Source organism: Phascolarctos cinereus, unplaced genomic scaffold, assembly GCF_003287225.1.
Source record: "Phascolarctos cinereus isolate Bilbo 61053 unplaced genomic scaffold, phaCin_HiC Scaffold_5;HRSCAF=322, whole genome shotgun sequence".
Classification (NCBI taxonomy): Eukaryota; Metazoa; Chordata; class Mammalia; order Diprotodontia; family Phascolarctidae; genus Phascolarctos; species Phascolarctos cinereus.
This window is the reverse complement of record NW_027555958.1, coordinates 322,700,378-322,720,829: the sequence shown is the minus strand read 5'-3', so window position 1 is coordinate 322,720,829 and position 20,452 is coordinate 322,700,378. Positions and strand designations below refer to the sequence as shown.

Sequence of the window (20,452 nt, the reverse complement as noted above, 5' to 3'; positions counted from 1 at the left end):
CTTTACACAAATGAGTAGCTTACTCCTTCCTGCTACATTTAATTTACTGAAAACAGATTTGCCCCTTACATGTGAAACTGGAAAAAAAAAACCATCTCAGAGGCCAAACTGTGGCAGAATCTTTGGGATAGTTCCTACCCTGAAAAGATTCTTAAGGTAAATGAATGAAATGGGGAAAAGACAAAAACAAAAAACACGTGAACCTAGAGAAGAACGGGAGGGGTTGTGGCAGAAGGAGGCTGGGGAGCTGCTGAGAATCAGCAAAGCAGAGCCACATTAAGGAGTTGACCCTTTTTTTTGATTCCCTAAAGCTGCTCTCCAGGCCCTAATGTTCTCAGACAGGGTTTTTGTTTTTGTTTTTGTTTTTTTATCCCTGTATTGGTTATTTCAGTGAAGCTAAAGGTTGACAGGAGTGCTGTTTGTCCTCAAGAGAAATTTTCTCATTCTAGACAGTGTGAGAGGTGTCTAGCCAAAATACCTCCCCTTCCTCTTTTAGGGGAAAGTTTGTTTCTCTTGGTGTGAGGAAAAAGAGGTATCCTTTCCTGCCTCTCCTTGCTACCTCATCCCTAAAGCCACTAATAATTAAGGTAACTCTAGGGTGTACAATTTTCCTCTCCTTGGGTTCCATTTATAAGCCACATTAATGCTGTGTTCACATATGTCAAGAGACACAGGAGACTGGAAAGTTAACCTTTTTTAAATAAATTCTCCATTTGAGCAGAAAGTTGAACAGATATCTCTACCACCCAAGTCAGTTAGGGCCCTCTGCAGGCTGATTGGGTCACCTTGGAAAGAGAAGCAATCTAAATGCATTGAACATGTGCTTTAATGATCTCATGGGGGGACCCAGAGGAAGCCACTATTGATTTCAAGCTTAATACTGGGACAGGTGGAGACTTATAATGCCTGAAAGACCGAAAAGAGATCATTCAGACCTCCAGATCCTGTGGCATTTGTGTGTAGGGATCATGATCTTGGACCAAAGAAGATATTAACTTCACTTTGGGAACTGAAAATGACCATGGGAAGTGTGGAGAGACAGGAATAATGTTGTGGCTTGGTAGAAAAAGCTCTTGAGTGGAGGACTTGGGTTCAAATCCTATCTCTGTTACTGTCCATGTGACCTTGTAACTGGGCCTTAACCTGTAAAAAGAAAGGGTTGGAATAGCTGGCCTTCCAGCCTTAGAGCTAGGAACCTGTGATGATAGATCCCCCAGCACTTTTTTATAGTGTTAGTTACCTGACTTAGCCATCTGCTGTATATACCCATCAAGCCTGTCTTCAGTCTTTGCAGAGGTGTGGGGTTATCACCAGTGCAGTCGACTCAAGCATAGGCACCTCTGATCACAGGTCCATGAAATCGTAGGATTTTAGAATTGAGAGAGACTTTTTAGAGATCTGTCCAGACTAGCTCCCTAGAGAGGTTAACTGACTTGTCCAAGGGGTCTCAGATAACTAGTGGCAGATATGGAATTCAAACCCGGGTTTTCCTATATCACATCCAGTGTTCGTTCCAGTTGCTGTGCTTAGCTACTGAAAGAATACCAGTTTCCTGACATCTAGCTCAAGAGACAGCAATCAAAGGATTCCCATGACCCCTTACATCTTCACCCATAAATCAGAAGCCCCATTTGCTTAGGAAATCCCCAGGTGATGAACTCTGTGTAGAGGAATGGCCCCAGAAATACTCCTGAGACAGGAGGGATGGAAGGAGGGAGGGGAGTCGACTCAGGTGAGCATTCATATGTTTAATTACTTTCCACAAAGATTTAAATACCAGGCTGTGATCAGTGGCCGACGGTTCCCTCCAGCAGAAGCTGGCAGCAAGAAGATGGCCAAGCAAGATGCCGCTGCGAAAGCCATGACAGTCCTATTTCAAGAGTCTGGAGCCCAGGGGGAAGTAACCTCCGCAGCGGCAGCGCCACCAGCAGTGGCAGCGCCAACACCACCTCCACCGCCACCTCAACCTATGGAAGAAGAACCAGAGAAGGTAAGGGCTCTGCCTTTTATTTTTGTCGCTATCCAGGATGGATACTTTGCGTTGTCCTTTTTAGGCAATACCTCCTAATCTTCCATTTTTTTTTACCTGTAGTTTAAGCATCCTAACATTCTACCATGCTCTTTCTCATCTGGCTGTCTTATATTGATTGCTGTAGTCATGAAGTTCTTGTTCCTTTTTCTTACTTTGTATAGCCTTCAGCTCCAGAGCCTGAGCCCAGTCCCATCAGCCCCTCGAGTATTCTTTTTGGGAAGAACCCCATTAGTGTATTGATGGAGCATGTGCAAAAATCCGGGAGCACCTGTGAATTCCTTCTTCTATCCCAGGAAGGCCCAGCTCATGACCCCAAGTATGTCACATTGTTCTTGGAGATTGTAGTTGGGACTTCCAGCATGCATTTCCCTAGCTCCATGCAGAGAATAGCCACATCCTTTCCTAGGTTTCCTACAGTGGTAACAGAGCTTTCCTTGTGTCTTTCCAGTGAAGGATTGCTTCATTCATTAAGGTGGTCTTTTTCAGAATGGGGCAGAATGAGGGGTCTCAGTGACAAGGTTGTTGCCAAAGGGGGAGAAAATAAGAGGTTGAGGAACTTGGTGATAAAGACAAGCTTAAGGACTAGAACACTACAGGACTTAGAACTCATTGATGCTAGAGAAAGAGGAAGGAAAATGAACCCCTGCCTACTAGAAAGAAATGCTTACCTCTAGGGCCAGAATAAAGCTCAAGACCTGCAAATGGAACTTAGATGGTATTTAAGTTAAGAAACTAGTTGTCCAAAGGCTGACAGACTCAAGAGGTCTAAGCTTTATTTCTTCCCTCAAAAAAATTTTTATTCCGCTACTAAACTACATCCCATGCCAGGTTTAAATACTGCGTAAGGATGGGGAGTCAGACGTTTCCAACCATGATAGCCAATAGCAAGAAGGCAGCAAAGCAGATGGCAGCTGAGGTGGCTGTGAAGGCTCTCTGTGGAAATCCTAGCCTGAACCCTTGGACCAAGCAGGTATATACTTAAAACTGTTCGGTCCTTCAGAGGCCTTCTATTTCCCTGCTGAGACGTACCAGCAATGATGAGTCTCCTTTGGTTAATTTTCTTTCAGCCGTGCATTGACTACTTTAGTGATCCTGCATCCTTTGGCGGCTTAGGAGAGCCAGCACCCGGCAGGGCAAAGAAGATTGGGGATCTTATCAAATACCTGAATGCCAACCCTATCAGTGGCTTGTTTGAATATGCCAGGTCCAATGGCTTTGCTGCAGAATTCAAGTTGGTAGACCAGTCTGGACCTCCCCATGAGCCCAAGTGAGTATTCTGGGGTTCTAGCCATAGTCCTCACCTCACTCCACCTAGGAGTGTCTGCAGACACTAGATGTCTAGAAAAGAAAGGCTTTCTTTGAGAAGAAAAGAACGTGAGCTTCCTGGGAGAGAAGGAGCACTTTCCTCCAATGGATTATTTAGACTTGGTATTGCAGCCTCTGAGGGATTGTTTGAACAACCTTGAAAATAGCCACATGCCGGGTGATTGCCGCCTTTCAGATTAGCCTTCAGACTGAAGGAGCCTTAAGAGATCACGCCTTAAGGCAGGGACACATTTTAACATTTCTAAGATAGTGAGAATTTGTCCATTCCCATTGCACTGCCACAGAAAATACAGCCAACTTCTCAGCAGAAGTGTTGTGAAACTCAAGGAAATAATGTATGTAAAGCCAGTCACTGTTATTACTAATCCAGTTTAACCCCTGTTGCTTAACTTCAATTCCTCATGCAAAACATTTATCCCATTTCTTTTGGTATTTAGTGGAATTGAAGAACAGTTCCAGGTAGCATCTGATACTTAACAGTTGGCCCTTCAGGCTTCACATCTGTAGTTATCGTGCCGAATTTGCTCATTTTCACAACTTGGACTGTTAAAATTATGGTGCTATCAACTCTGTTTTGGTCTGTAGATTCTCAAGAGGAATAATCTCTAAATTAGGGCCTACTAGTGAGTTGCCAGGACTGTTGCTGCCACCACCACCCAGCCCCACATTCATCTCAGTCATCTTTGGGAATTCTCAGCAGATAGTGACCCAGCTTTTCTGCTTTACTAGGAGATTTCACTATCAGTGGCAATAACTTATCTCTGGGGGGGTGTGCACACACGCAAACCCGTAGATATGCATGCCATAACACATTTTATTTTCAAACTTTTATTAACATTTCATCTTTGTTGACATCTGGCCCTTTAAATCCAGACATATTTAATTATATGGTTTCCTTGTCTCCTTGGGAAGGACAAATGAATGAATAGCACTAAATGCTTACTCTTTGCCAAGCACTGTGCTGAGGATATAAATACAAAAGAAAATTTAGTCCCTTGTTCTTAGGGAGATTACATCCTAATAGGAGGAACCTCACAAATAGAGAGAAGGTAGTAAGGGAAGAGGCACTTTGATCCAAAAAGTTACAGAGATGGTGAATTGAGACCATTGGGGGTGGATTGATAACATCACATCCAGGAACAAGGATAGAATTGATTTGATTGTGGTTCCAGAGCGATGTATAGTGAGGGGAAAAAAGGGTAAGGATAGCAAGACTGTTGGTGAAGCTGTCCAGTTAGATGACCAAGGAGTTGGGACTAAGGTTAAACTTGGTTGGGATTATCTTGAAATAATAAGCTAAGAAAGGCTGACACTTATCCAGTCAATAGGACCTCAGGGTTGAAGTTCCACTGATGATGAAAGGATCACGGTCTTTACTATGGGTAATTTCTGTGCTATTCCTTCTAATAGGGTGAAATACTTGAAAATGAACTGTTTTTATAGATTTGCAAATACGTTTGATAAGCACTCAATCCCTCTAGTGAATAGAGTGTTGAACTCAAATCAGAAAGACCTGGGTTCAAGACCTGTTTCTAACATGTACTTATTTTGTGACTATGGGCAAATCCCTTTCCCTTTCTGTGTCTTAGGAAAATACCTAAGTTGCCTATTTGCAACTGGGGGAAGAGAGTTTCCAATACTAATGAAATCATAGGTCTGAATTTTAAAAAGGTTGGCCTGGAATCTTAAAAGCCACAGTTGTAAGGGCTTTCTCTCCAGGTCTAACGATGCCTTTCAGCTTTTTTTTCTAATCCAACAGGTTCATTTACCAAGCAAAAGTTGGGGGTCGCTGGTTCCCCGCTGTCAGCGCACACAGCAAGAAGCAGGGCAAGCAGGAGGCAGCCGATGCAGCCCTGCGCGTCCTGATTGGGGAGACAGAGAGGGCAAAGCGCACAGGGGGCATGGGCATTTCAGAGGTAACCACAGTGACAGGACCTTGTCGTTTCCTGTGCTTGTTTGACCTTCGTAGGGAACCTAACCTGCTCTGTCCCATACTCCCTAGGGCCATCCTGGTGGCAGCTGTTCTTGCTGCCTCTTCTCCTGGTCGCCTTTGAGGCCTTAGGTCACTTGATGATCCACAGACAGATTGTGCACCTCCAGATTAAGCACAACACATTTTAAATGACGACCTATGGGATTTAAAGACTACCTTAAATGAAGCAATTTAGAAGTTAAATATTTTGGGAGTGAAGGAGGGAGAAAAGAGAACGATATATCATATAGGTATTCTTGGAACTTTTTTTTTTTAAATCATGTGCTATAGTTAAGAGAATTAAAAATTTGTTTCCAAAGTATTTCTCTTTTTTCTTGGCTTTAAGGTAGAAACATTAGAATAGGACAGAAACTCCCTAGTGGGGAGCTGTGATCCTAACCCAGCCTCATGTTTTGCAGCTTCCTCTAACTGGTAGCACCCTCCACGATCAAGTGGCCATGCTGAGCCACCAGTGCTTCAGCTCCCTCACTTCACCCATCCAACATAGCCTGCTTGGCCGAAAGATCCTGGCCGCCATCATTATGAAGAAAAGCGATGACGACCTGGGCCTCGTGGTTAGCTTTGGAACAGGTATGCACAGCCCAGCCCCACTCACCTACACACCCCCTTTCCGACCCTTCCCTAAGGATTGCCCTTTACCAGTGTCCCACCACCTGCCATCTTGGCGTTTCACATCTCATTCAGTTCAAGATTTCTTTCCTCTTCTTTGTTGTTGAATAGTCTTTCCTTTCAAGGAGAAAACCTATCTATGTGTAGTAGCAGGAGTACTCCCAAGTTGGGGAGAAGAAATCTTGCTTTTTTTTACTTTAGGAATAATTTAGTATCACACATAATAGAATTTAGAGCAGGAGTAGACAATCTGTGGCCTTCTAGGTCCTTCGGTACAGCCTTTTGACTGGGTCCAAGTTTTGCAGAACAAATCCTTTTATTAAGGGGATTCAGTCAAAGAGCCACACTTGAGGCCTAGAAGGCCACATATGACCTTAAAGCCACAGGCTCCTCACCCCTAATTTAGAGTTTTAGAAGATCTCTTAGAGATCCAGTCCATCCCTGACATTTTACAGGTTTGGAAACTGAGACCCAGCTGTTAAGTAACTAGCTTAAGGTTACATCTTTGGTAGAGTGGGGTTTTTGACCCAGACTCTAATACCAAATCCAGCGTTCTTTCCATCATAATTGCTTTCTTTCCTATACACCCAGCCTGGTTAAGTATTCTGTAGAGTCCAAAAACAGTAGTTCCTGCCCCGTTCTTCAAAATCTTGTTTAAAAATTTAAAACTCAAAAGCTTATGGAAATGATTATTGATAAATCAAAATAAATTAACAAAAAAAATTTTTTTTACATTTGGAGACTTCTAAGAGGGTATTAGACTGAACCCAAACCAGGGAACACACAACTACTGAAATGTTGGTCGTGGGGAGGTTGAAAAATGAAAGGAAAAAACCCAAAGGGGAGCAACTGCTTGTGCCTTCTGGATTCCCCTGTATCAGATGGGTAAAGATATATATATATATAAAGGGAATAGGAACCACAGCCACTAAAAGATGTACTGCCTCAGGTCTGGGAGAGAGAGGGCCTGAAAAGGGACCGACACTGTATTGGGGCTGGGAGAAAGGGGCAGGATAAAGAGGGAGGAATGACTTGGGGAGATACCAGGGGGGAGGAGGGTGAGGGCAGGCATCAGAGGCCACTACCACAATAGCCAGGCAGAGCCACGGGGGAAAAAAGGCCTTCAACTTTGAGCAGCATCCACGAAGGTCCCCTTACTATCTAAGGGCATCTGCTTCTCATCATATAAATTACATGAAACCAAAAAATGGTCCCTGAAACAATTACTAGAGTAAAGTAGAAGTTAGAAAAACAATAACATACTATCTTAAAGATAAAAGATAATATCAATGCCACTTATCAAAATCTGTAGAATTTAGCTGAAACAGTTCTTAGAGATGAGTTTATAACACTGAATGTTTAATAAAAGGAAGAGACTAATTGAATTACAGCTGTACCTAAAGATTTTAGAAAAGGAACAAAATAATAGTCCAAAGAAAAGTAGGTAAAGAACAATATTAAAAATCAGAGTAGAAGATGAAGAAAATGTTTAGTTAATAAATTAAACCAAGAACTAGTTTCTCTAGAAGACCAAAAAATTGACAAACCATTAGCAAACTGAATGAAGAAAGGAGAGAGGAGATATGTCACTGAAATTAGAAATGGAAAAAGTAATCACAAATACAAAAAAATATAAAATATTGGTATATTGTAGCTATATATGGTAATTTGAGAATTTAAACTTGCAAAATATCAGTAAACAAAATTAATACAGTTTTAGGGGAGTAAATAAGTCAAATAATTAAACATTCTAATTATAATCCTGGGCACTTGGTCCTGATGAGATCATCAGTTACTTTTCTAAGCTTTGAGAAACAAATAATTTCTATACTTGTGCAGACTTGAAATATAGGAAAAGGTAATATACTAATTCTTTTTATAAGGCAAATATAGATGGCCTTAATTATAAAAACCTGGTAAAGATGAGGGGTTTTTTTTTTTAAAAAGATTTTTAGGATAGTCTTATTGATTAATTTAAATGTAAAAATATTAGCAGAATTTAGCACATTGAAAATCATTTATCATGACAGTGAATTTATTCTAGAAAAGATGGATGCCACAGGATTGGGGGGGAAATAATGTGAAACATTAGGAAGGAAAAACATAAAATCATATGATCATAGCAGTAGATGCAGAAAAGTCCTCCAATAGATTATAGTAGCCATTCATAAATTAAAATATTAAAAAGAATAGTTATAGAGAAGAGCTTCTTTATAGAATTGGATTAAATCTCAGTGAAATTTAGGTAGCAAGCAAACAGGAACATTAGAGGTTGCTATAGGGTTGGGGAAATAGTGCTAAGGAAATTAAAAACTAGAATTTAAAATGTGTTATAAATCAGTATTCTTCAAAAACTAGAAAAATAGAACGATGGGATGAACCAGCCAAGAAATAGAATCAAATATACAGATATGTGTGATAAATCTAGGAAAAGTAAAAACTAATAAAAAGGATTCATTATTTAGTGTTTTAGAGAAATGTGAATAACAATTTAGAACCTTGCCTCATTTCACATAAAATGCAGCCGGACCATAGAAAAAAGCTGTTTTTGAGGACACATATGTGTGCCTAGGCAGACATGACTTTGTAAGAAAATAGAATGATACATAACTCAATTATGAAATGCAGAAAAATTGTCTGCTAAATAGAAGGAATTGTAGGGAACAAGAGAGATTTATTTACGTAAAAATGTTCTGTAAAGCAAAGATAGATTGGGGAAAGATAGGCTATTATGGATGTTTTGCCCATTGAAATTCATTTTTCAGTTTCAGCATTATGAATGTATGTTTCGTTGATTTTGTTCAAAGCTGGGGAGCGGGGGGAGACAACCAATTTGGCATTACAGAAGCAGAGTTTGAGTCCTGGCTCTGCAACCTTTACCACCTGTGTGCCCTTGGACATGTTATCTGATCTCTTTGGGCCTCAGTTTCTTCATCTGTAGAGCTGTGGGGTTGAACTAAGTGGTCTCTGATGTTTCAGTTCTAAGTCTCTGCTCCTTTGGACTTCACATCTGGGTTTTCCCCCAACCACAGGGAATCGCTGTGTAAAGGGAGAAGAGTTGAGTCTAAAGGGAGAGACAGTCAACGACTGCCATGCCGAAATCATCTCCCGGAGGGGTTTTGTCAGGTGAGTGCTGCAGAGCTGAGATGCCTCACAAGCATGTAACCCTTGTCTGTTGTGGACTTCCTCCTGTGACCCAGACAGAGGGGAGCTGGTTAAAGGAAAAAGCACCAGTCACTGGAGTGTCTTATCCTTTTGATGTCAGTTCAGCACCCACTGTGTACCAGGTACTGTGCAAGATAAGACAGCCCAGGGGGATCTGTGAGCATGAGGCACTGTACTGACCACTCACTTGGTGATGTCTTGCTGAACTGCTTTTTTTTTAAATTTCTTTGATACACTTTGTTACAAGGAATGACACAGAAGGACAAGGAACAGGGTATAAAATGAATACCAATAAATACCCATAAGTTTGTTGTTGTCTTTTTATTTTTATTTTTTGGTTTTTTTGGCTAGACAATGGGGTTAAGTGACTTGCCCAGGGTCACACAGCTAGTAAGTGTTATGTGTCTGAGGCCAGATTTTAACTCAGATCCTCCTGAGTCCAGGGCCGGTGCTCTATCCACTGTGCCACCTCGCTGCCCCATGTTGTTGTTTTTTTATAGTACAACCTCTGCTCTTATAGAGATTACAATCTAAAATCAGGGATAGGGAAAAGAGGATGAAATACAACATATGCACATCTGAAGTAAGGTAGAATGTGATAATTCAAATGAGAGATCACTGAGCTCACTCCCTATTGCACCTTATCTCTGTTCCTCATCCCCTTTCAAGCCTGACAATGATGCTTTGAGCTTTGGCTTCTTAAACTCTGAAGTTTGGCTGTAAGCCTCATATTGTCTTGTGTAAGAGGCAGCTAAGTGGCTCAGTAGATAGAGTGCTGGGCCTGGAGTCAGAAAGACCTGAGTTCAAATCCATTCTCAGACACTTATTAGCTGTATGACCCTGGGCAAGTCATTTAACCTCTGTTGGCCTTAATCCACTAGAGAAGGAAACAGCAGACCACTCCAGTATCTTTGCCCAAAAACACCCATGGACAGCATTGGTGTGCTGTAGTCTACGGTGTCACTAAGAGTCAGACATCACTGAATGACTGGCCAAAAACAAGTAGTCTTGTGTAGCAGGTGAGTCCTCAGACTGCCACCCTATCTGTATGAATTGATCTTAAGGAATTCATCCCCTCTCTGGAAAGAATCTGTGCCCTACACATTGAGCTGTGAGGAGCCCCCAAGCCGAGTTTCTAAGTGCTCTAGCTTCTTAGCCTTCTTGGCTACCTTCATAGCCTTTTTGGAAGTCAAAAATTACTTCTTGGCATTTGGGGTCAGGGGAATGAGACAACTACCCTTGGGAATGTTTTTATCATATAAAAAGCCCAGCCTGTATCTACTACCTCTCTGTTTCCATTGAATGATTTCTTTAGTCTGTCCTAGACTATAGGATAGGAAACACAACTCTGGGAGAAACAGTGTGTTACTGTGGTTTTAGACAGCATTTTTCTCTTCAGCCACTGTAGAGATGAGTATTTGTAGTATCAAAACCAAATTAAGCGGGTGTTTTGCCAAGCTTTGTAAACTCCGGTCTGAAAATGGTTTCTGCCCATTGCCTCCTGAGCCTTCTGAAGTTTTTTGCATAGCTGGAGAGCAAACTGAAAGGTTTGGTGCGTGAAGACACCTTCTCACGTGTCCCAGACAAATCAAGGGGCTGAAGGAAGAAGCACCAGCCCCCCGAGTGAACCTCTCTCTTTAACCTCCTTCTCTTTTGTAGGTTTCTGTATCATGAGTTAATGAAATACAGTCCCATGTCTTGGAAAGACAGTATATTTGAGCTTGCCCATGGAAATAAGCTACAAATAAAAAAGAATGTGACTTTCCACCTTTACATCAGGTTGGTATGGATTACCCTTGGTCATTCATCTAGTGAGCTCTGTCTACACGTTAGCCATCATTATTCTTCTTCATCCGAGTTTGTCTTGTCCTTAGAGAAGGCTCACTGACATGAGAGAGGCCCCAAACACGGTGTGATACAGCAGCGTGGCTTTATAGCTCACCTCCAGCACTGCTGCTCTGGAACCCTGGGCAACGCACTGGGCCTCAGTTTCCTCCTCTCTAAAATGAAAATAATAACATTTACCTGCCAGTGTCATTGTGAGGGTCAGATAAAATATGTGTGTACAAATGTGTGTATAGGGCTTTCTAAGCCTTAGAGTGCTGCATAAATGGTGGCTGTCATGTAAGATATTGTGTCGTCTGAGCTAGTCCACAAGTCAAACTCTTACCAAGTAGCGGGAAGTCCTTTATCACACATATCTGTGGAAAGCCATACTCACTCATCCATGTGTTTAGGGCACACATCACAGCTGTACACGTTCACATTCTTTGTACAACCCATCCCAAACAATGGACAGTGATTCCAAGGAATGTTTCTGTTCCTGTTGTTCTGGGAACTCATACTCTTGTTGGTTTCTCTACCATGAGTTAATGAATTACAGTCCTTTCTCTTAGACGTTTGCACCTGCCTATGGAATTAAGCTACAAATGAAGAAGTGGCTTTATGTCTCTATGTTGAATTTGACAAGACACAGAAAAATTAATAGCCCACATTTACATCTCACTTTAAAGTCCTTTACATATTATCACATTTGAGCCTTCTCATCCTGTGTAGAAAGTAGAGCACGTATTAATATCCCCATTTTACAGGTGGGGAAACTAGTTCAGAAATTAAGTGATTTGTCCAAGGTCACATAGCTAGTAAGTGGCAGAACTGGGGCACAAGTCCAGATCTTCTGACTCTGAACCTAAGTGTTCTTCCAACTGTCCCCCTAAGAAACTGAGAGGGAACCTGAGTCCAGCAGACTCCCTTTCTGTATTTCAGCACTGCCCCTTGTGGAGATGGCGCCCTCTTCGACAAGACATGCAGTGATCCTCCAGAGAGTTACATGGACTCACAGCACCAGCCACTCTTTGAGAACCCTAAACAAGGCAAGCTGCGCACCAAGGTAGAAAATGGTGAGTCACAGATGCCTCCCCCTTCCCCCAAAGTTCAACTCCACAATGATTACAGGGGACAGGTGGAGATCACTTTTTATTCTCATCATCAAATACCTTTAAGTCCCCTCTGTCTATGTGACACAGTTCTTGCCACCTGAGAACTTAGAGGCTGAGAAAACAATACTCACAAATGGAAAAGACATATACTGCAGTGAGCCAGAGAAACAGCCTTGTTAATTCTAACTAAACTTGTTAACTTTTTTTGGAGCAAAAGGTGGAAGAAACAGATAAAAATATGTCAGTAAGAATGGTTGGCGGTAAAGGAGTAATGTTGAGAGATCTAAGTCAAGGCAAGGAGGGTCAAAGAAAACTGGTTGTTTAGCTGTGACATTGACTCACAGAATCTTAGAGTTGGAAGAGACCTCGGAATGGTTCAGTTCCAGTGACCCCAAGAGTGGGCTGTAACCAGAGGCAGAGAGGCAAGGCTCCTGGCTTGGTGGTCAGAATGAGGGTCCCAAGTATTAAAGGCCCCACACCCACAGTACTGTCTTTGCCCTTTAGGAACTTAGAGTTTAGGATGACACATGAGTACATAAATACCACGTCAGGGGATGGTTATGGGCTGGCATCCTTAGTGGGATTGTAAAAGTTGCCTTTGGATCTTTCTCTTGTCTTTAACAGGAGAGGGTACAATCCCAGTGGAATCGAGCGATATCCTGCCAACATGGGATGGCATTCAACATGGAGAAAGACTGCGTACTATGTCCTGCAGTGATAAGATTCTTCGTTGGAATGTGCTTGGCCTGCAGGGGGCAATGCTGTCCCACTTCTTGCAGCCTATTTATCTCAGCTCAGTCACTCTTGGTGAGGGACTTGGCTTGGGATCTGGGACTGGTGTGAGCTGGTACTGCCTGGACCCCAGCAGATGGCATTCTGCATTGCCTGGCATTAGTGGGAGGCCTCCCGTTTACAGGGTGCTTTATGCATTGGTTTTAATTGATTCTGTGTGCCCTTTCCACTGTTGTAAGAAAATCAGTTTGAACATTTAAAGCAGCTGGGCCCGCATGAAGCCATGCCCAGCAACATTTTCTCCAAGATAAGTTAAAGAAATGCGGTAGCTAGAAGTGCAGTGTCAGTGTCTCTTTATACTCCAGAGTCTTTGATTCTGTGGGTGTCTTTATGTGGTGTGTAATATTTTACTAACCCAAGCTTGGGCCAGGGAATCTGCAGTAATGAGAGAGCCGGACAGCCCTTCTCCCCACAAGGAAGGGGTCTGCTTGCCTGGATGTATCTGTTGTAGGCCCTGGCACGCACCTGCCTGTTAAGAGTGCTCGGAGCAGAAACCCTTTGTTTGCTTGCATTTAGTAAGTACTTGATTGGTTCATTTGTTGATGCACGTGTTCACTTTTTCTGAATTACTTAGGTTACTTGTACAGCCAGGGACACCTGACACGGGCGATCTGCTGCCGTATGTCCAAAGACGAAAGTGCATTCCAAGAAGGGCTGAAGCCTCCGTACGCTGTCAACCACCCTAAGGTGCTATAACTTTTACCTCCCTTTAAAATAGCCCTATCGGGGCAGCTAGGTGGCACAGTGGATAGCGCTACAGCCTTAGAATTAGGAGGACCTGAGTTCAGATCTGGCCTCAGACACTTGACACTAGCTGTGTGACCCTGGGCAAGTCACTTAACCCCGATTGCCTCACCGAAAAAGAAAAAAAATTGCTGGGGTAGCTAGGTGGTGCAGTGAATAGAGCACCGGCCCTGGAGTCAGGACCTGAGTTCAGATCCAGCCTCAGACACATAACACTTACTAGCTGTGTGACTCTGGACAAGTCACTTAACCCCAATTGCCTTACCAAAAAAAAATAACAATAAAATAAAATAGCCCAATCAACAACAACAGATGTGTAAATATTTGAATGGGTTAGGAGGAAATAGCTTTCATCCTCCCAGCCCTCCCTTGGAGAATGGCACCACTTCTTCAGACCTTTATGGAATTCATTTGAAAGAAGGTTGTTCCCCCTTCTTCACTTCCTCTTTTCCTAGACCCCATGGGCCCCTGCCTCTGCATCCCCCAGTGGAGAGAGAGATCCACTTTTGACCTATTTCCCTTGGATTTCCGTAGGTGGGCAGGGTCAGTGTATATGATTCTACAAGGCAGACTGGGAAGACCAAGGAGTCCAGTGTTAACTGGTGCGTGGCTGACAGAACTGAAATAGAGGTCCTGGATGGCACCAAAGGCAAAGTGGAAGGGTAAGGGTTTGTACTGGTAGAAGTGGGGGAAACATCTTCCTTAAGTCCTTGTTGGGTTAGTGGACATTGTGCTGGGCTCTGCCTTTTACTAGCTGTGTGGTCGAGAGCCAGTCATCTTCCTCCTCTGGACTTCAGTTTTCTCATCAGTAAGATCAGAGGGCTACAGGAGAAGATTGCTAGGGTCCTTTCCAGAGTTAAATGCTTTGTGACATAATCTGTGATCCCAAGTTGACGGCCTAGAGAGTCTTATGTGAAACTATTAGTGTGAATTCAGTCTGCTTCCTTCTGGTTGGCTTGATAGTTTCTCTACTTTGGGGACTTCCATAACTGACCTTTTCAGGCTCTAATGAGGAAAATATTCCGGTTTTTGTAGACCAAGACTTGATGTATCACGTCTCTCCAAGAGGAGCATGTTCAGCCTGTTTCAGCAGCTATGTGCCCATCACAACCGCAAGGACCTACTGAGGCTTGTTTCCTATAACGAAGCCAAGAAAGCTGCCCAGGACTACCAGGTGGCCAAGCAGTACTTCATAAAAAGTCTGAAGGACATGGGCTTCGGCAGCTGGATCAGCAAACCTCTGGAGGAAAAGAACTTTTCCCTCTGTGATGCATAGTGTGCTCAGCTGGTTGTTCAGGGGTATTTCAGGGTTTGGGGTGGGAGGTGGGTGGTAGCATTCTTTATTATGTTGGTGTTTTGTTTTGTTTTGTTTTGTTTTTAGTGGACCCAAGATTGCTAATATTTAGGGCTTTGGATTCCCATTTGTCCTGCCTCCTCTGAGGTTGTTCGGTAGGGTAGGATGGGCGAGGCCTTGCCACCACCTGTATTCCCAGAGAATAGGCAGAAATCTGTGGGGGAGAGAAGAGCTCTTCTGTCTCTAATAAGCAAAAGCAATCATTGGGCAAATGCAAGGTGGTCCCTCAAGCTTTTTCTTTGCTACATTCACTTCTTGAGGTCTTGATTAGGTTCCAGTCAACTCTTTGTGATTCAAAGACTGATATAATTGGTGGTTTATCCCAGGTCCTTTGGCTTCTCCACCTTCTCTTCTTTCCCCTTCCTTAAACTGTCTGGCTACTCCACATTTCCCCCTGAGGAGGGTGAACGCAGTGGTGAATTTCAGGTATTGGGCAGAATATTTGCAAAGAGAAGAAAGGCTGAAGTGAAGAAAGGTTATCTGTGCCAGTAAAGGAAAGCATTAGTATAATCAAGATCTACAGCTAATCTACCCAAAAAACCTGGTAGTCACGTGTCCTTCTACCCAGTTGAGAGTGGGTGGATGTGGAAAGCATAATACTGACTCATAGCAATAACGGGAGGGAAGGAGCAGAGTAGGAAAGAAACTCTCCTAGGGCTACATGTTTAGTTCCTCGGTGCAGTAGGGGCAAGAACACTACTGGAGGGGGCTGGAGCCCCCAAATCCTAGCTATTATTAAGCCCCGCTGCTGATAGTTGCTTTCCATAGTAATTTCCTTACTAAAGGTAAGAGGGCCTTTACCCCAAAACAGCTGAGTGGGACAGTGCCTGGGTCAGATCCCAAAGGTGGTGTATAACCTCCTCAGCCTAAATCTTCAATCAGTGGGGAACAAAAAGAAGGGCATGACAGTTGCCATGCTGGGGGATCAGACCAGCTTCAGGTCAGTCAAGTACTAGATCTCTTGCCAGCCAGGCCAAGGAACATTGACTTGTGTTGGCAAAAATAGGGGGTTTAAAAATACATGTTATTAATTTTTCATTCCCAGAAGTAACCAAGAATTGTCATTCAAGTTTAAAATTAGTACCTTAATCCTTCAATTATATTAGAAGTATCTCCATGTGGTTTTGATCATTGATTTCTAGAGATGACTCTTGACTAGTACAAAGGCCCATAGGATGGTTCCTTTCCCCTGCTTGTTGGGGAGAAAGTGGACATTGTAAGCAAAAAGCAAGGTTTCCTGAAATTGCTGACTTAACTCTGAGTTAGATGCTCAGGCCCAGTGTCTCCTTGGCCCAAGATATTCTTGTCTGCACCTCCATCACCAACTCTCAAGTTGGAGTAAAGATTAGCCAGATATCTCAGGGAGAATAGCAAAAATATTTCACCCTTAACATCTGTCTTTTCTCTAGCTCTCCCTAGAATGGTACTGATACAGTTATACCTGTTATCTTGCCAAGACATACTCCTTCCCATTGTCCAAGCAATCCCCTGGTCCAACTATCTGTTCATACCTCCACACCTCCAAATATATAAACGCAAGCATAAACATGCACACATTCATTTTTATATCTACATATATATGTATCTGTGTACGCACACTTGCTATGTAGCTACTACAGTCTGTCTTCTTAATCAGAAATTAAGGAGAGTGAGGAAAGCCAGGATGTCATGACATGGTAAGAGTGTCTTTGTGGCAAACCAGAATGTCCCTAGGAGCATGTTGAAAAATAGTGCCCTTCTTTGTAAAGAAGGGCAAAAGCTCTTGGCCCCTGCCTCCAATACTTTTCATCCCTTTCAGTCATAGGTTGGATGAAGCTGGTAATATCCTGGTACTTGCCCCAGGGGGCAGTGAGGTCTTGTGACTACTGTAATTAGGAATCTCCCAGACAGGAAGTTCTTTTATCCCGGGTCCCCAGATTAAGAGCATTATTATCTCTTTCTTCCTCCTTCATTACTCGTTGATAGAATTGGAGTGTTTGACAACCCCCACCACAGTCTGCTTTGGTTGGATATTAGAAACCCTCAGCAAAACATACTTTGTTGGCTCTGGTCCACACCATGTAGAATGGTGAACGTTGTTTTTATGAGAAGGCTGCAATGTATCAAACATACCTCCGTCCCTTACTAATGATTCTGTTTGTGTTGCAGGAACATTGGGCAAAGGAATGTGTGTTTGAGACTGTGGTAATCCTGCCCCACTCTCTCCTTCCTACTTCATTCACACAGACGCCCTCCCCTCCTTTGTCTGCTGCTGAGCAATGGAGAAGGGGAAGGTGGAATTTCCCAGGGATGGATCTGATGCCATTTTATGAGGTCTCTTCTTGGATCTTTAGCCCCTTTATCATGATCCTTCTCAACCTTCCTCCCAAAAGGGGGGTAAATGCAATGATTGGTAAGCCTGAACAGTTGCAATTGTATATCCCTTAGAGAAATCACTTAGCATAAATTATCTCCACCTGAACCAATTTCCCTTTTGAACCTGAGGGTTAGTTTGCTGTTGGGAGTGGGGGGCCTTTTGGCAATAGCTCTTGAGAGCAGAACAGAGAAGCAAATGTAAATGTGAGAAAACTGACCACAATATACTTGTTTTATAATTCTGCCTTTAAGTATCCCTAGATATCAGTGATTGAAGATATACATTCCTCATAAGAAATAAAAGAAACTTTCTGTATTGTTAGACAACCTTAGTTCTGCAACTCATTTGGTGAGTTAAAAGTTCAGAGAAGGAACCCTAAGACCTAGGATTTTTTTTTAAATGCTGAGGAGCTGATTGCAAACCTGTTCTGAAGAGAGAGCCAGTGCATCTGTTTGACAGCAGAAGGAAGCATTTCAAAGGCGCTGCCTGGAACAAAGGGAAGCTGCTTCAGCAGCCCCCCCAGAAGGGGCTGTATTTGCCCTTAGAAATGTCCCAGATGGCTTATGTGCTCCAGCCCCAACCCCAGCTTGCTCATCTGTCTCCTCTCATTTGCATCACTTCTTCCACAGGGCCTTGGTCTACTTTTTTTTAAGGTCAGAGTATATTGTACACCTAGATTCAGCTTTGACTGCTTGTTTTAATGGAATTGGACTTTGGCCATTTGCTTTTTAATACATTGATAATACCTTGAATGTGTCTTTCACCTTCCTTTCATGGAGTACCCATTATTTCCTAAGGGACCTGTTGTTTCTTTTGATCTCATGAAGTTGCTTGCAAGATAAGTAGGTATGTGCTTTGAAAGAAAAAAATAACCAGTATTGCATCAACCTGTATGCTAGGTAAGATTAAAAAACCAGGTCATTTTCCTTAGCAAGGTCCATTCCATGTGTTGTAGGGAGAAAGGAGCAAGAAATAGCTATCTTTTGACTTTTCTTCCCATCTCCTCATGTCATAGTGTTTAAGCCTAGGGTGAGGACAGATCTATCACAGATTTTCTTACAGGATTGATTGTTCCAAGTCCCACTTCACAAGTCCTGCCTGTGTTAGGCATGACATTTCCTGAGACAGATTGTGGTCAGCTAGCCACCTGCCATAGCAGGTTATAGGGAAAAGGCAGCTTCCAGTGGATAATGATTTTTGCTAAGGTGTGTTTTTGATCAGCTCCCCTCCGCCCCGCACTCATCTTTCCCCTTTCCCTGATGCTTGGCAAATAGCTAACCTCTAGTTTTAACTGTTTCCCAATCTGTAGGCTTACATTGAGAGGCTCCTTTCTACATATGGACTAACAGGTCTGTCTTTTAAAGGAGAAACCTTGAGGGGCCGCTAGGTGGTGCAGTAGATAGAGCTCTGGCCTTGGAGTCGGAGACATATGAAACTTACTAGCTGTGTGACCCTAGGCAAGTCACTTAACCCCGATTGCCTCACCCCAAAAAAATAAAAATAAAAAAAGGAGAAACCTTGAAAAGCCATCCAAGCTTCCTTCCTACCTGCTCTAGGCATCTCATGTATGTAATGATTTACATATAAAAAACCTCTACTGAAGATCAGTTGCAGCAATCATGGAAAATCTTTAAAAGCATTATATAAATCTTAGCTATTATATTGAAGTCTCCCATAGCTCATCATGTTGAATAGCCCTCCCCAAAGTCACATTTTTTCTGGGATTTGTTCAATTTAATACCTTCTGCTGCGGTTTAAATGCATTTCTTTTAATTTTGCCATGAGATGAAATTGAAAATACCCTGTCACCATGATTGAACCCAACTGCCATAAATTATGAATTTGAAGACTCATAGAAATGAGTGAGAACAGGCTTCTTTTGGACTCCCATAACCCTTATTTATTATTTTTCAGTTAAATGTAATTCTCCAGCCCTTCTTTTTTGAGCTGGAGGAAAAAAACCAATCAGGACTCTGGCTGAATAGTGTTTTTGTTTTTTATTATACGTCAAAACCAAGATGATGCTCCTTTAGAAGAAGAACCTTCAAAATCTTAAATTCCTGTGGCATCCAGACTGGAATAAGTTGGAACACTGAGTGTTAAGACTGGACAGATAAGAGTGACCATTGAAGTGGGAGGTGAAGGAGTTCCAGCTCCCCAGGCCTTCACTCCCTCAGGCACTCTGTGTGAGTGACAGAGAGAGAGAGAGAGAGAGAGAGAGTGAGTGTGTGTGTGTGTGTGTGTGTGTGTGTGTGTGTATACACGCAACGTGTGCTCATGAGGTGGGGAAAACTGAACTGTTTTATAAAGGGTTCATTGCAGTAAAGCCAGAAGGGACCTCAGAGACCATCTAGTCCAAAGATTGATCAAGTTTCTGATTAATGTCAGCGTTTCCCCCTATCTTTCTTCTTAACTGGGCTGAGGCAGTAGCAGTTAATAAACTGTGATTGGGAAGTTATTTCTTTAGAAAGAAAAAAGCAGGAGTCAGCACCATTGCATAGATCTTGAGGACCTTTCAGTATTGTGGTGTAGGGATATAACCACACCTCACTAAGCTAGCAGGTCTGGGGCTTATCTGGTCCATCCTCATTTTCTTGTGTTCCTACTTCATTATCTGCAAGGTTCCTGTTACCTAAGCTGACACCTTTCTACTCCACACAGTTCATAGCCTTCACTCCTCAGAGACAACGAATGATCCCTCCTTTGCTAGGCCTGCTGAAACATGGAAGTGATTCTTGATGTCCTGTTTTTTTGAGTGGGCTTACCTCAGCTCCTATAAGCTTTCTTTTTCGTCCTGTATTCTGACCCTTTCCTCACTTCTCATCCTCAGCAGATGGCAAGTGACCAGACAATAGTCCCAAGATATAGAACAATCACTTGGAAAGGAAAAAGTATCTCCAAAAGAGAGCAAGAGGACCTAGAGGCAGAAGTGACAGCAGCTCAAAGAAACCTAATAGAGCCCTAAAATAAGTATTTTAACTGCTATGACCTCTTGCATCTGAGCATCCTTGCTTGTTCAGTGGGGTCCAGCCCTCCCTCTCCTATGCCTCCAGAGCTGAACTTTGAGCCTGCCCAACTTTCAAACTCCTCCAAAGCTTCCCTGCACCTGGTAATTAAAAGAGTACGGAATTTAATCCAAAGA

The 20,452-nt window shown here is 42.8% G+C and overlaps 1 protein-coding gene across 4 annotated transcripts in view; it reads left to right on the top strand.

Moving 5' to 3' along the window:
* The window catches only part of ADAR (adenosine deaminase RNA specific), a 30,059-nt gene extending 11,997 nt beyond the window's left edge, over positions 1 to 18,062 (top strand). For all 4 annotated transcript variants that reach the window (XM_020991642.2, XM_020991644.2, XM_020991643.2 and 1 more), the window contains exons 3-15: positions 1,768 to 1,990; positions 2,194 to 2,348; positions 2,861 to 3,002; positions 3,100 to 3,299; positions 5,118 to 5,274; positions 5,750 to 5,921; positions 8,993 to 9,086; positions 10,785 to 10,904; positions 11,892 to 12,025; positions 12,689 to 12,871; positions 13,431 to 13,543; positions 14,135 to 14,262; positions 14,636 to 18,062. In XM_020991642.2, the coding sequence (XP_020847301.1) occupies positions 1,768 to 1,990; positions 2,194 to 2,348; positions 2,861 to 3,002; positions 3,100 to 3,299; positions 5,118 to 5,274; positions 5,750 to 5,921; positions 8,993 to 9,086; positions 10,785 to 10,904; positions 11,892 to 12,025; positions 12,689 to 12,871; positions 13,431 to 13,543; positions 14,135 to 14,262; positions 14,636 to 14,876 (2,062 nt within the window). In that variant the 3' untranslated portion in view covers positions 14,877 to 18,062. The remainder of the gene's footprint in view (positions 1 to 1,767; positions 1,991 to 2,193; positions 2,349 to 2,860; positions 3,003 to 3,099; positions 3,300 to 5,117; positions 5,275 to 5,749; positions 5,922 to 8,992; positions 9,087 to 10,784; positions 10,905 to 11,891; positions 12,026 to 12,688; positions 12,872 to 13,430; positions 13,544 to 14,134; positions 14,263 to 14,635) is intronic.
* The last annotated feature ends 2,390 nt before the right edge of the window (positions 18,063 to 20,452 follow it).